This window comes from Cryptotermes secundus, unplaced genomic scaffold (genome assembly GCF_002891405.2).
Source record: "Cryptotermes secundus unplaced genomic scaffold, Csec_1.0 scaffold6, whole genome shotgun sequence".
NCBI classification, from domain to species: domain Eukaryota; kingdom Metazoa; phylum Arthropoda; class Insecta; order Blattodea; family Kalotermitidae; genus Cryptotermes; species Cryptotermes secundus.
In genome coordinates, this window is record NW_019725001.1 from 1,340,129 (window position 1) to 1,356,534 (window position 16,406).

Below are 16,406 nucleotides of genomic sequence, written 5' to 3' on the forward strand. Positions count from 1 at the left end.
CTGCCATTTGGTTAAAACCAGTAAAACGCACTACTGTAACCAAATAAATAATTGGGGGGGGGAATAAGAAATATTAAAAAATCGTCTACCATTCCAATGAAACGGGCTTCTTCAGCTCAGTTGTGTAACGCCCTCTCTCTCTCATTGTCTCCGCTTCCTTTCGACTTTTACAGGTAAGAGAGAGCGAGAGAGAGAGGTAAGAAAGAATTAAAGGCGAGTGGGTGGAAGAAGCGGGGAACATTTTGTTTCAAGGTTCTCAGGCTTCGGCCTCTCCTCCTTCTGAGGAGAGCAGCGTGAACGTCAGAACAGTGGGAGCTCGAGACAAGAGCCACTGAATTGTCATGGCGAATTGCCTCATATGGAAAGATTAACAAGTGACCCTTGCAGCAAAGGGATTTATAATTTTGATTAATTGAAATCAGAGGGGTTGCATAAGAAGACACAGTAGCAAATTTGAAGTCTGGAACGATATCGAAATGTATTTGAAATCAGAGGAAACAAACAGAATCTGTATCGACATGATCAAGCCTCTTTATAGGGCAAAGCCTACCTAAATATTTTGAAAATCTCGTCTTTCCTCCAAGAAAACACACCACACTTATATTAGCCTGCAAGAAGCCATTTTGTTGACCTTACAACAAATAATTCAACTAAATAATATTTAAAAATTCACTTCCAAGCTCACAGAAGACATAAGATGGCGGTAAGGTTGTCAGTCTTAAGCTCCGGCCGTCCTTTAATCCAAGGAATATCCCTGGTAGTCATTCCTGTTAGTGGCTGAGTCGACCCCAGGGCCACGGTGTGCCTGGAAGGCTTAGGTCAATTGGGAAATCCAATGATCTCATCGGGAATCGAACCCGCGTCCCTCTGACTCGTAGCATAGAGCCCCAAAATATGACAAAAATTATTTCTATTTCTTGTGATTTAACACCAAGCAGTCCGTTGAAAATCATCTCTGTTCTTGCTACTGGTCTCTGGCTTACCTTGTCTTCGACCTCCAAGAATGAGCCGAAACGTCTTTCCGTACAGTCTGCTGATTTTCAACGGACTACTTTGCGTTATACCCGAGAAAACGCAACTCCACACAACCACCGCTGGGAGAACCTCAAATCCTACGATCTGACCAATGTTTTAAAGGATCCCAAGTCACAGACATACAGACGGATGAACATGACTTTCATGTAAGTCGTTCTTTTCTCTTTACGTTGGCAATATTGCCTAGAAACTTAGCGGGCCGCACGGAAAGAAACCCCACTGTAGGGGATGGATGGATCTATAAGCCTACGCGGGCAGTTGGCTTCAGCACGTAATTATGAAAGTTTGTTACTCCATTGCTGTCTGTCTCCCTTCACTCTACAATTATGCCAAGTCTTTTTGGAAGTTTAATTGCTCCTCCACTCGACTGTACTCACAGTAGCTAACGGAAAACGCTGAAAAGAGCAAAAGGCCGTTGGGGGACGTAGAGGGGCGGAAATTGTTCCACCAGAGCAGATCTGAAAGATGTCGTCATGCGATCTAGAAGGCTCAAGTGCGTCGATGTATTCAAAAGAAGAAAAAACCTTCCGACGTCCTCGTTTTACTTAGACGTATGCGTGTAATTTCCACAGGGAATATTAGTGTAGTTGATACTCCATCAGGAACACTGAGGCCGAGAGCCGCCTAAGTCAAATCAGTACAGATCTTCTATGTGTAATTAACCCTTTAAAGTACGTGCATGTTGATAACTTAATGAAGGCACCACTCTGCTTTCTGCCCGCAGGCTCTATTTAATTTATATAATTCTCAAAATAAACAGAAACTATATTTCTAAAACAGAGTTATCTTATTGATAATGTATTATTTATATTCATTTCAAATTCCAAAAATTTTATACTCATTATGCAAGGGCTTAAAGGCAGTTTCACAAATTTGAGAGGACATATACTTTAGTTAATACTAAAAGGCAAAATATGCCGGTCACGGTAGCTGAGCGGTCTAAGACATGAACTGTCTTCGCTCGCTCGGAAGCCGGGATCGTGGGTTCGGATCTGTTTCGTGTGAGGTACGAACTGAATTCTTATATATTATTCTTATACACTGCCGGTCACGGTAGCCGCGCGGTCTAAGGCATGCATTGTCTTCGCTCGCTTGGAAACCGGGATCGTGCGTTCGAATCTATTTCCTGTGAGGTTCAAACTGAATTCTTATATATTATTCTTATACACTGCCGGTCACGGTAGCCGAGCGGTCTAAGGCATGCACTGTCGTCGCTCCCTCGGAAGCCGGAATTGTGAGTTCGAATCCCACAGAAGGCATGGATGTTTGGTATGTGTGTTTGTAGCCATTGTTTAGGTAGAGACCTTGCGATGAGCTGATCACTCTTCCAAGGAGCCCTACCGTCTGAAAAATTATTGTTAAGCCGAAAATAAAAGGTCAGGACCCAAGGGGGCTGTAGAGCCAGAGCGAGAGAAAATAAGCAAAATATAAAGTTGTCCCCGTGTTTAGTTAATTAATTTCATGAAGACGTATGGGTGAATAGACATATAGCTTCACCTTTCTTAACTTCAGCAGTAAAAGGAGGTGACTGTGCAGCTTCACGGCCTGGCAACTCTATCCCCGTTTACCCACTGGATAGGAGACTGCATGTGTCCCACAGCCGGTCTGGGTGCTTTGGGGCAGATAAAAGCCTGTTGCCTTTGCAGAGAATCAAACCCCGTAGCCCAGCGCTATACCGGCTGGGTTAAATGGCAAATAAATACAAAATACGTGGAAATGTAGCCCAATCTGTCCGATGTGGTTCCCGCATGAAGCTCGACAAAGTCCAGCCTAGAATGTCTTCCCATGTGTGGCATAGCGTTCCTGGTATTACCTCTGCAGCTGCGGTAACTCTGGCCCGTATATTGTAAGCATTTGCAAGGTGCAAATTACACGTTATACTCTAGAAAAGTCCTCATAACAGAAGAATATAATGGAGTGAAACCTGGTTGGAAATCACGGCCACCTCGATCCCCCGCCCCGACTTGACTCAAATTCACAGACTGTCAGGTGACAGGGAAACAATATTCATGAGATTTTTGTGAATACATCGGTCCCTGTGTCTAAGCACCAAGCTACGTATAAAAGCATATGTTGGGTAGAAGTGAGATTTCGCTGAATTATTAACTGCTACGTTACATGTGGAAGACCAATCGGCTTTATGGTCCGACCGCTTTACCCCGTGCAAAGTCCTGCGCCCTTTGACGAGGAGGCTGCTGAGGCCTTTGTGTTGGTTGGAAGCGGCAAACGGAAAATAAGTGCAGCAGTTCAGAATCGAAAGTCTAGCGCCCATACCGCAGCCACTGACTCTACTGACTGATCGAGCCTCCTCATATTTAGTTCTGCAGACGTATTTAAACTCAGTTTTAATATAGGCATATACTGCATTCCTGCCCGGGCAACACGTCACATTCTCCATCTTTGGGTTGCCGACTTATTTCTGAGCCGCGTCTGGTGACAGAGTAATTAATTAACTAACCAACCAACTCCATGGAGCTGAGTCCTTCTTGAGAATCCTTCACTTCTTCAACTACTAAAGAACTTCCTAACATTTTGAGCGAACCGTAGGTTCATTACTGTGTTCAAAAGGACCTTCCACTGGTCCATATTCTTAGCAGACCAATCCAGTCCTTACCACCCTATCATATCTCTCTAAGATCCATTTTAATATCCTCCTGCCTATGTCTTGGTCATCCTAGTGGCCTCTTTCATTCTGGCCATTTCTCACCAAAATTAGATATGAATTTCTCTTCCTCCCATGCGCGCTACATACCCTGCCCATAATCATTCTCCTTGGCCTGATCATTCTATTTATGCTTGGTGAAACGTACAAGTTATGCAGTTCCCCATTCCATTTTTGTTAACTTAGTTCATTTATCCAAAGAATCCTTCAACGCGCGAGGCCCTGTGTGCCATTTCGTAACATTGTTTTGTATCGGAGTTATTAGACCCTCATACAACCCCCAAAATGAAGAACCACCCATATTCAGCTGTCCGCAACTGCTTATTCAGCATAGCTGCAACTACCCCCATATCTTGAGGCTTTCTAATTCATCCGCAAACCTCAAATTCCACATGCCGTGGTGAGGACGGTACCAATTAATATGGGGTCACAAGCTAATTAAGGATGGTAAAATTTCTCTCAAGTTAGTAGGCCCCAGAGGCAAATCAGGATAAAATTTGGAGAGTAAGAACTGGTACATTGTCGTCAATTTTCGGAGAAACTCTCTGGTAGAAACATACCGACACCTGACGTATTTCCACTGTTTTAATATTCATCGCTCTGAGAAACTGAAATCGAATTACATTACGCCTAGAAGCTTGGCGACCCGAAATGAGAACCCATTCTCTAGCACCCAGTTCTGTAATGTGGAGGAGGGTTAGGCTGGCAGACACAAACATGAATTATCCCGAGCTGGGAGATATGTTGAATTTGGATACGTTTCTGTAGGTGTCCCTGTAACAGGCCGTGAAGGCCAATAGGGTTGTGAGACGTTGAGGGTCCCAAATTAACTAGACGATCGGCTCAAAGATGGCGCCGGCCGCGCTCTACTCCCCAGGAAAATTATTTAATTAATTCCTGGTACTCATTTCTGTTAGAGGTTGAGTAAACCCCAGGGCCATAGTGCGGCTGGAAGGATTAGGTCAGTTGAAAAAATCCAATGACCCCATCGGGACTTGAACCCATGACCTTCCGGCTTGTAGCATAGTGCCTCAACCAACTACGTTAACAAAAAAGAATGTTATATAGTAATTTTGGCCAGTCTTCTTGCATTAATCCTTTAATTCCTGGGAAACTTCATGTAACTCATAAGAGTGTTCCTCACGAATGTGTGTAGACGCGTTTAAATAGACAGTAAATAATCGTTTCTTAATCGGAAGTGAGGTTCTAACTTTATTCGCGATTATGCACTCCATAATTCCAATCCACACATAATGCATTCTACATGTAATTAGCAACCTATAAATCAGAAGTTGTGCGTGGTTTTTTTTTTAATGAAGCTGTCAGTAGTTCGGACCATTACGGCAAAATGACTGGTGAACAATGTACCGGAAGGGATATCAAAAGAAAAAACTGTGGCCTATTTGAAGTAGGGTTACTATCCCAGCAAATCATTTATGGACTTGAACGTTTTTGCATTTACTTCCTTTATTTTGAATCTGCAATTTTATTTCTTCGGTTTTTTCTTGTCATTATCCGTTTGTTTTCTTGCATTTTGCCTGAAGGAAATGGGGGAAAAAAAAGCAGACTCCATTAGGACATCTGGTATCTGAACCGAGATTCAAATTTGGTACCTCACAAATAAAAAGCAACAGTAGTGGGTCTCGATAACTCAGTCGGTATAGCGACAGCCTGGGTTCGATTCCCGGCAAGGTAAGATTTTCTCTTCTCCATAATATCCTTTCCTGTACTGAGCCCACAGAGCCTCCTACTCAGTTGGTACGGGGGGCGATTTCCCCAGAATTAAAGCTCTCATATCCATCAGTTCTCACCGCTCACCTCCATCTTACACCGAGGTCAAGACAACTGAAATTATACCTTCTCCCTCCATGTGTCTTCAGGGCACAGTGCCAAATTAATTAAGCACAGAAACAACTTTACTTTGGTAGCCATTCGAAGGCGACGTTTTGTCCGATGTTACTGATTCAAATAAATATGTTTTAGTTACATGGAAAAGTATCTGTCTCTTTGTTTTATTAGAAAGCTTTCCTTTGCCGCACTTGTCCATATGGATGCTTTCACTAGAAGCAGTGACCAGCGCAAGGTACGCGTTGCAGTCCCTCAGACTCTCGTGCCTCTAAGTGTGCAGCCAAACGGAAACAGAGCCAGCGAGCCAGCGAGCCAGCGAATCATCGCAAGAGGCCGAAGTGAAGGTGCCAGTGGCTGAGGTATATTGCGGGCATAGCGCCCATATCAAATCATTGTCAAATGGGCTAATATCTAGGTAAGCCCAAGTGGGAGGAATTTATGTGTGGCGAGGACGGAAAATGTAATGAAAGTTGGAGCACTCGCACACTCACAATATATACAGGCATTCTGAATGATTTTTAAATTCGTATTTCGTAATAACTTTGAAAGTAAGTTACTGAATATATAAGCATTCTCTTGTCAACTTATTAACACTAAATTTATCACACTGCATAGAACTGTAAGTACTGTTACGTACATACGGGTCTGTGACTTTAGACGTGGTATGGATTGGTGAATGCATTTATTGACCACTCTGAACTACATTTTACAGATCACTGACACACACAGAGTAGTGTCCTCCGTATATCACAGCCTCCGCTAGCCGTTTCCTGACAACAGATTTAACAAAATGAAGATTGATCAGCTTCCGTGGCCACGTCGTTGCCCGTTGGTTAACGCACCACACCTGAACTCAGAGCGCCATTTTCTCAATCTCCTTTGCTGAGCTCAGCTCTCGACCGACTGCTCATGTGGACCTCCGGAACGCGATTGGCTATTCTCAACTGAATTGTTCTTCATAACCACCGCTTCCAACAATACTCCTATTGTTGTAAACGTATTTACCGATCCGTTGCTTAGAAACGGATTACGTAGCAATGTCATTCTATTGTTGCGTGAGTGTATGTTGCAGGAGTTACCTAACAACGGCCTCTTCTTAGCAACGCTTTATTTTCTCTAAATCTTTTAAACACAATATTTACTACACAATATATATCAAAGAACAAAGAATTGCAAAGTTGTTCACGTGTACCGCGTGACTCTCAGAAAGAAACATTTATCCCCTTAAACAGAGTTAAGTGACTGGTCTTTGTAACAGAGATAGGCGGTGACTGTGAGACAGAAACTGAATTTGCAGGTATACATATTAATTTAATATTTCTGAGGCTTACCTACATGTATTTTAGGCCTCATACACAGGAACTGTTTAAAACAATATTGCATGAGTCTAATCCGATATTTTATGACGAATCTGTTATTTAGATTTACTTTTTGTGTTTTATCCAAAGAAACCGCCTCTGTGGTCTAGCGGTCAGCGTTCCTGGCTACAGATCCAGAGGTCCGGATTCGATTCCCGGCGCTACCAGATTTCTTCTGGGAAGTAGTGGGTCCGGAACGGGGTCCACTCAGCCTCGTGATGAGACTTGAGGGGCTATTTCAAGGAACTAGCGGCTCCGGTCCAGAAAACCGAAATTAATGGCCGTGGGGATTCGTTGCGCTGACCACGCGACACCCTCTATCCGCAAAGGTTGGCACTAAACTTTGCCGACAAGTGGCAGTCGCTCGGTCGGTAGTGTTCGGTTGCCTACTAAAATCACGGAGTTTGTTTTTTGTTTGTTTTTATTCAAAGAATCCGGCCAGGTCCGAAGCATCGTGTGATCTTTCGTATCAAGGTTATATTTTTACGGCGAGGAGTTGTTAGACGCAAGCCCAACTCCCAGGCTGGAAGACCACCCCTTGTAGGCTGTCAATGACTGTCTATTCAATATATTCGCAGCTACCCTCAATATCTGGAGGCCGTCTCCTCCACCCGCAACCTGAGAATGTGCCATGCCGTGGTGATAAGGGACCACCTAACAGCTGCTCGTCTGTGCTGGCGATGTGACTCCGCCGGGTGACAAGATAGATACCATAAAGAAAAAAGCAGAAAATTCAACTGAAGAGAGTAAGGGGACTGGTGTAGAAGTAAGCAAGAAACAACTAAGCATATCTTGTTGCATTCATTAAGAAACGCGACACAAAGCCACTCGGTTTAGAAATTCCAATAAAATCTTAACAAACCAGTTACAACTGGAATAGCCGCTGCAGTTGTAAGGACTTCAGATTTTATACAAATTGCATATTATTAATATTATATGCATATATTTTAACGTTCAGAACTTATATTGTATTGATGTAAAGGTGTCCCTCTGAGGATGGTCTCTGAAGACCGAAACATGTAAGGACATGAGTAATTGAAATAAGAAAATCTTAACCAGTCACACTGGGCGGTACTGTTTAACTTTTCATCATGTGCTGCTGTCTCGTCACCAGACTGCAGAGTTCAGTGTGCCATACAGAGAACTAGCAGATGCTCTGAAAACGCGGCACAGCGATAACAGATCGAAACCTGATTCAGGAGGAAATTAAGAGGAGATTGAACTCGGGTGCTGCTTGCTACCATTCAGTCCAGAACCTTTTGTCTCCTCGTCTGCTGTCCAAAAACATAAAAATTAGAATGTAAAAAACTATAATTTTGCCTGTGGTTCTGTATAGATGTGAAACTTGGTCTCTGAGATTAAGGGAGAAACATAGACTGAAGGTATTTGAGAACAGGGTGCTGAGGAGAATATTTGGACCGAAGAGAGATGAAGTGACAGGAGGTTGGAGAAAACTGCATAATGAGGAGCTTCATAACTTGTACTCATCTCCAAGTATAATCAGAATGATCAAGTCAAGGAGGATTAGATTGGCAGAGAATGTAGCACGAATGGGCAGAGGATGAATGCATATAGGATATTGGTGGGAAAGCCAGAAGGAAAGAGACCACTGGGAAGATCAAGACGTAAGTGGGTGGACAATATTAAAATGGATCTTATAGAGATAAGATGGGATGGTATGGATTGGATTGATCTGGCTCAGGATAAGGACCAGTTGAGGGTTCCTGTGAACACGGTGATGAACCTTGGGGTTCCATAAAATGCTGGGAAGTTCTTGAGTAGCTGCACAATTGGTGGCTTTTCAAGGAGGGCTCAGTTCCATGGGTGATGGGTGTTTTATAAAAATTTCGGTCTGAGCTTTATGTAATGCAGGATATCTACGGATTCGGGCAAAAATTAATTTCGTCGTATAAATTTTAATATACATCACCAATACCAAATTGCAGCATAATCAATCTAGAAGTTTGGAACAGCAAGCATTCAAACGGTAGCTATAACATGTCCATTGTTGGTCTATTCATGCCATTCATGCAAAGAGCGCTGCGATCAGTTGCTGTGTTTACAAGCGGATAGCATGAATGTTTATGAGAGCAAGTAAGCGTGGCGTTTCTGATGAAGGATGTTTACAAATGGAGGAATTCCTTAGAGAATCGAATAAGGACCGACTGCTCATGAAACAGTTTGTCTCTAAGGGACTGTCCAGACCGTCCAGACCGTCCAGACTAGCTTTTCCTATGGGACAAAACTGAGTGTCTTCCTACTTCACCTGAGGACGGAAAGAAATCCATTTTCCGAAACGTCGTGTTTTGTAGTTTCTAGAGAATCTGACGATGGAAAAAGCCAGAAACCCCAGTAATTCTGAGTTTGTTTCTTGTCAATAAAATAGCCCAAATAAATATTCCATTACAACCAAACAAACAAAGAAACTCCGTGGCCTCTAGTCCGCAAGCGAACTAAACCGACCAAGCGACCGCCGCTCATCGGTGAACTTAGTGCCAACTTTAGTTAATAGAGGGTGTCACGTGGTCAGCACAACGGATCCCCAGGGCCGTTAATTTCAGTTTTCTAGACCCGAGCTGCCATTTCCTTGAAATAACTCCTCAATTATCCTCACGAGGCTGAGTGGATCCCGTTCCAGACCCACTACTCAGAAAATTTGGTAGCGCCGGGAATCGAACCCGGACCTCTGGATCTGTATCCAGGAACTCTGAACATTATACCACAAAGGAGGTCCTCTATTAGGTTCATAAAATTGGCAGGACAAGCTTTATGTGAGAATGTAGCACGCATGGAAAATACGAAACGCATATACAATTTTGGCGAGAAAAGTAAAGAGCATGAACCTGTTGGGAGAGATGTGCATGTTTTTGAGGACAATATTAAAGTGACTTCTAAAGAATTAACGTGTCAGGATGAGAACTGGCTTCATTTGGCTCAAGACGTGCAGACGATATGGGCTCCGCTCCACAAAGCAAGGCAGTTGGTTCCAGTGTTACTTCGTGTGCCATCTTGTCTGGTGATTTAGTTTGTTCTTCCTGAGAGCTGTGCAGACCGTGCAGTCTGCCAACCCTCCCATGCAGTCAGGCGTCTGTTCTGCTTTCATGGGGCTCATGCAGTGAGGACCGTGAGGACAGCCCCTTCCTCCCCCCCTCCGCTTCTGTGCCATGGAAGTCTACTTCATGTAAAAGTCACTTAGTTTGCTGGATTAAGGAACGTGGCTGTTCAGAAAAGTCAAGAACGCAATAAAAGACTAATCACCTCTTAGAATTAACTAGAAGTAGCGGGCGGCTCTTTGCCCTGGATATGGTTGCTTACCTTGCCAACATCGCATTATAACATACAATAGCTGAAATTTTAAATATACAATAATATTCAAATTAAGACATTTAAGAGCACTGCCTTCTGGGGTGTGACAACATATAGCCCGGTATAAGTTCACTAACGTATTGCCTCCGTCTTCAGGGTTAAAGAACACAGAAACTATATACCAGCAATGAAGATGGAGCAAGCAAGCAGTGTGTTCCCCCGAAACGTCCGTGAATTTCTACCGGTTACAACACAGATTATATCATGCTAAGTAGTCACCATGGTGATAACCTGAAATCTAACAAGTAATAAAATGTTATTCACACGATTAAAAGGAAAGAGTGTAAAGAATGATTACAATTGCATCCACAAATTATACAGTAACAGTTGCGAGGCCGGTCACAGTGGCCGCGCACCCACTCCAACGCTGCGACCGTGGGTTGAATCCCGTTCAATGCATGGATGTTTGTCTGTGTTTGTTCTATGTTTGTGTTGTCCTGTGTAGGTAGCGGCCTTGCGTTGAGCTGATACCCCGTTCAAGGTGTCCTACCGATTCTCTAAGATTAAGAAATTGAAGTGAAACGACGCGATTCACAGATGTCCTATGCTCCAAGATAGATTTATAGATAGATAGATACATAGATAGATAGACAGATAGACAGATAGAATAGTTGCAGATGCCCGTAACAGCGTTGGTTGCTGCACTAATTGGCAACAGTAAGGAGTAAATTTCGTAGTATCTTTAGATGTTCTTTTATTAGGTCCTCCGCAGTGTATCCTGTTGCGGACAGGATATTATATTTTACAGCTATATATACAGTGTGTCCAGGTTCTGTTAGGACTGTGTTCATTAAAAAACAAGACGTGAATTATTTTCAAAATTTCACTCTTTTTGTTCAAAAGTGTCTCCTTCTGAATCAATACATAGCTGGGATCGATTCAAAATTTTTTGAAAACGGTCACTGTACTCCTTTTGTGGAATCGCATTTAAAACTGCGGTGGATTCCCTTTGGATGTCCTGGATGGTGTCGTGGCGGTCTCCTTTCATCGCCAACTTAACTTTTGGGAACAACCAGAAATCTGCTGGAGCCAAATCTGGCGAATACGGAGGATGATCAAGGACTGTGATCCATTTTCTGGCCAAAAAATCGCGCACGATCTTCGATTTTTGGGATGGGGAATTATCGTGGAGAAGCGACCAGGAAACTTTCTTTCGATATTCAGGTCAAATTTGAAGAATTCTCGCCCATAAACGGCTGAGGACTCCGAGATAATAATAAGAATTCACTGTTTGACCTTCTGGCAGAAAGTCCTTGTGAATGATTCCTTTGGAATCGATGAAAACGGTTAGCAGTGTCTTTACTCGACTCTTTTGCATGCGCACTTTCTTTGGTTTCGGCTCCTTTGGGCTGAACCACGCTGCACTCTGCCGCTTTGTGAGAGGCTCATATTGAAAACACCATGTCTCGTCACCAGTAACAATCGAATTTGTAAATTTTGTATCACTTTGGGCTGACCGTAACATGTCTTTGGAGTGTTCCACTCTGGCATGTTTTTCATCGCCTGACAGCGCATGAGGTACAAACCGCGGACAGACCTTCCGTTTGCCCAAATCCTCGGTCAAAATTTGATACACAGTACTTCCTAGTATTCCCAAAAGATTCTCGATGAGTCTTGCAGAAACACATCTGTCTGATGCAAGGATTTCGGTCACTTTTTCACATTTTCTTCAGTACGACTTGTTCTCGGATTTGATGCTCGTGGAGAGCCTTCACTGTGCTCCCTGTCGTCACGATATATAGCATACATACTTACTTACTTACTTACTTACTTACTCATGGAGCTGTGCCCTTCTTGAGGATCCGCCACTTCTGCAACTACTCAAGAATTTCCCAGCATTTTATGGAACCCGAAGGTTCATCGCCGTGTTCACAAGAGCCCTCCACTGGTCCTTATCCTGAGCCAGATCTATCCAATCCATACCATCCCATTCTATCTCTCTAAGATCCATTCTAATATTGTCCGCCCACCTACGCCTTGGTCTTATCTGTGGTATCTTTCCTTCTGGCTTTCCCACCAATATATTATACGCATTCCTCGTCTCCCCCATTCGTGCTACATGACCTGCCCACCTCAGCCTCCTTGACTTGATCATTCTAATTATACTTGGAGAAGAGTTTAAGTTATGAAGCTCCTCATTATGCAGTTTTCTCCAACTTCCTGTCACTTCATATCTCTTTGGTCCAAATTTTCTCCTCAACACCCTGTTTTCAAACACCCTCAGTCTATGTTCCTCCCTTAATGTCAGAGACCAAGTTTCACACCCATACAGAATCAGAGGCAAAATTATAGTTTTGAATGTTCTATTTTTTATCAAAATTTTATATTGGTTCCCTGTTCAACCGCTATTTTCCGACGAGCGTCAGAACAGTACTGTTACGCTCAAGGTCAGAACACATGATGCAGCGATGCTTGAGCTTTGAAATTATAGACAGCCACAGCTGAAACGTTAAGAATCTTAACGCCACAACTCGCCAACAGATGACATTGCAGGGCAAAATTTAAAAAAATGAGTCCTAACGGATCCTGGACACACCATGTATATCAGACTATCAGGGGTTACATCTTGCCTTAATTTCCGCGGCCGTAAAGTCCTCATATCATAATTTGTGAACATACTGTAATGCTTCAAGTCAAGTTATATCATGTCATTAAACGTTATAATGCCGACGCAGTACACGTGCCCTTTCCTTTGTACCGACAGTTCAAGTGGCGAGAGACAGGTAGAGGCGTGGGTGGAGACTTCACATGCACATTGTATTAGACCTAAACGAATGATTCATGGATTCATTAACCTATTTAGCGCAGACGCAGATGAGTACGGACTGACTACCACAAATACACCCCAGACGCTTTATATTTGTACAAATGTTCATTGATATTACCAGACAGACTGTGACAATACTTATTTTTCAGCTGCTGATCATTCACAATGCATATATTAGCTACTACAATGAGAAAAACATTGTCACAAAAGTCTCTATTCTGGATCCTACGATGGTATGTTTGTTCTGCAGTTTCGTCATATAAGATAATTTAGGTTCAATTGTTCTGTAAGGATCATAATGTATTTAAACATGTCTATTGTCTTAAAATTGGAAACGACATATTAAAATTTGGTAAAGATTCTTGTAAGAAATATAACAGATGTCTGAAAATATCTGGCACTAAAGGACTACATAGCTGGTCACCGTAGCCGAGCGGTCTAAGGCATGCACTGTCTTCGCTCGCTCGGAAGCCGGGACCGTGGGTTCGGATCTGTTTCCTGTGAGGTACGAACTGAATTCTTATATATTATTCTTATACACTGCCGGTCACGGTAGCTGAGCGGTCTAAGGCATGTACTGTCTTCGCTCTCTTGGAAGCCGGGATCGTGGGTTCGATATGTTTCCTGTGAGGTACGAACTGAATTCTTATACACTGCTGGTCACGGTAGCTGAGCGATCTAAGGCATGCACTGTCTTCGCTCTCTCGGAAGTCGGGATCGTGGGTTCGAATCCCACTCAGGGCTTGGATGTTAGTGTGCGTTTTTCTGTATTTGTCTACAGCTAGAGGCCTTGCGACGAGCTGATCACCCGCCCCAGGAGTCCTACCGTATGTGTAAGATCTAGTAAGCCGAAGTGAAACTGAGAGTTTCATGGAGGTAGGCCTAGGCCCAAATTGGGGCTGTAGCGCCAGAGGGGGAAAAAAAAGGACTACACTGCTGGGTAGCCGAGCGATTTAAGGCATGCACTGTCTTCGCTCGCTCGGAAGCCGGGATCGTGGGTTCGGATCTGTTTCCTGTGAGGTACGAACTGAATTCTTATATATTATTCTTATACACTGCCGGTCACGGTAGCCGAGCGGTCTAAGGCATGCACTGTCTTCGCTCGCTCGGAAGCTGGGATCGTGGGTTCGGATCTGTTTCCTGTGAGGTACGAACTGAATTCTTATATATTATTCTTATACACTGCCGGTCACGGTAGCCGAGCGGTCTAAGGCATGCACTGTCTTCGCTCGCTCGGAAGGCGGGATCGTTTATTCGGATCCTACACAAGGCATGAATATTTGGTAAGTGTATGCGTTTATTCTGTCTTTGTGTTGCCCTGTGTTTAGGTAGCAGCCTTGCGACTAGCTGATCACTCGCCTACAGTCTGTTTAATGATCAAAATGGCACCGAATATGTAAGAGGAACGGATTAAGTAAGTAAAGGACCAGGTAGCCTGGAGCTTCATAGCTTGTACCCTTTATCAAATAATCAGAATAATCCAATCAAGGACGGTAAGATTAGTAAGGCATGCAGTAAGAACGCTTGGATGACAAGAGGAATACAAATATTGCTGTGGTGGAAACGCCAGAAACAAAGAGAGCACCAGAGAAGGATAATATTAAAATGTAACTCAGAGCGATGAGATGAGGTGTTACGGACTAGACTGATCTGGGTCAGGATAGAGACCGGTGAAGGGCTCTTGTAAACACGATAATGAACTTTCGGGTTCCATAAAATGCTGGGAATTTCTTCAGCAACTGCACAACTGGCGGCTTCTCAAGAAGGACTCAGCTTCACGGGGTTAGTTAGTTGGTTCCGGGCCAAAAGGGATTTATGTTGGTCTTGCAACTCTAAGAGGCCTCAAACCTCTGGCATATGACTTTTAACATATGGATATTGCCCGCGAAAAATATTAATAAACGATCTAAGACTTGAGGTGTTCACGGCGGTGACTATTAAGAATGTCATCTTCTGGGATGTGGCGCAGTGTAGTTCTTGTGCGAAACGAAGTTTCAGAAGATCGCCTCCATCTTCAGGATTGAGAAATCTGCGAGCGAGTAACCGGCGTGAGCAGATGTCTGCAGCTTACAGTCTTCAGCCACCTGCTTACACTGCTCCCTCGCTCGCGGATTTTTCGATACCTTCCTCCGAAACGGCGCCACACCCCAAAAGATGACATTCTTAATTAATAAACCATGTATAGGCTTTCTATTTTCGTATTCTGTAAGAAAGAATTAAGTCAAAAATCATTTCGAGGAGCATAAATTGACTATGGAACTGTACTGACCTTATAATGAGGTACAGTTACTTCTCTCTGAAAGAGTATCTGTCGTGTACTCACGTACTCACGCACAAGAGGTGAGCCTTCAATTCCCTTCAAAGAAAATAAGAAACTGCTGGAATAAGTCAAAACTGAAAATAGTTTGCTTAAGTAAGTCTTCTTGGACTTAAAACACATGTCTAAACTCATATTCTTAAAAATACTTAAATAAAAAAGGGTGTGCTTTACAAATTTTTTCCGCAATGGGAAGCATCAAATTCATGAGAATTCACTTGATGCTTGATACAAAGCGAACTGGGTTTCTAGTTTGAATACCGACGTGTTGATGTTTCGGTAAAACACTCCGCTTTTCCTGAGAATCATATGGAACCTGTACATTTTGCAGCTAAAATGCAGGGTTTTTGCTGTTAAAGTTGGCGGGTCATATAGTAACCACTGATCTTTAAAATACTAGAGTATTTATGAACAAACACCGCCTCTGTGGCCTAGTGCTCAGAGTTCCTGGATACAGATCCTAAGGTCCCGGGTTCGATTCACGGTGCTACCAGATTTTTTGAGAAGTCGATATGGAACGGGGTCCACTCAGACTCGTGAGGATAATTGAGGAGCTATTTCAAGGAAATTGCGAATCCGGTCTAGAAACCCGAAATTAACGGCCGTGGGGATCCGTTGCGCTGACCACGTGACACCCTCTATCCGCTAAAGTTGGTACTAACGTCGTCGTCACGCGGCGGTAGCTCGGTCGGCCACAAAGACTCTTTAATTATGAGTACAATAATGATTCAAACTGACGTTGAGGAAATGGAATGGAGTTCAAGAACTACAAATTAAATACATAATAAGTATCTAAATTTGCACTATGACAGATAAATGAAGAAATTATATAATAAATGAGTTGGATGTTTATCCTTTATAGTGAGAAATTACAGAACAGACAAATGACACTAAACTAGCAAAGTACGGACCAGCGTTCCACTGTAAGCATACAAATACCGTCCGTCCGGCAGGCGAGCTACATAAGGACCAAGAATAAGCTGGAAGAATACACAAAACAGGTCATTCTCCTAATCTATATAATGACAACGGTGTTGGTGGTGGTGTTGGTGG

At 43.2% G+C, this 16,406-nt stretch overlaps 1 protein-coding gene across 1 annotated transcript in view; it reads left to right on the forward strand.

Annotated features, from left to right (window-relative positions):
* The first annotated feature begins 15,311 nt into the window (after positions 1–15,311).
* Positions 15,312–16,406, forward strand: part of LOC111863150 (putative glycine-rich cell wall structural protein 1) — a 1,483-nt gene continuing 388 nt past the window's right edge. The window contains exon 1 of the mRNA XM_023849201.1: positions 15,312–15,376. Coding sequence (XP_023704969.1) covers positions 15,312–15,376 — 65 coding nt within the window. The remainder of the gene's footprint in view (positions 15,377–16,406) is intronic.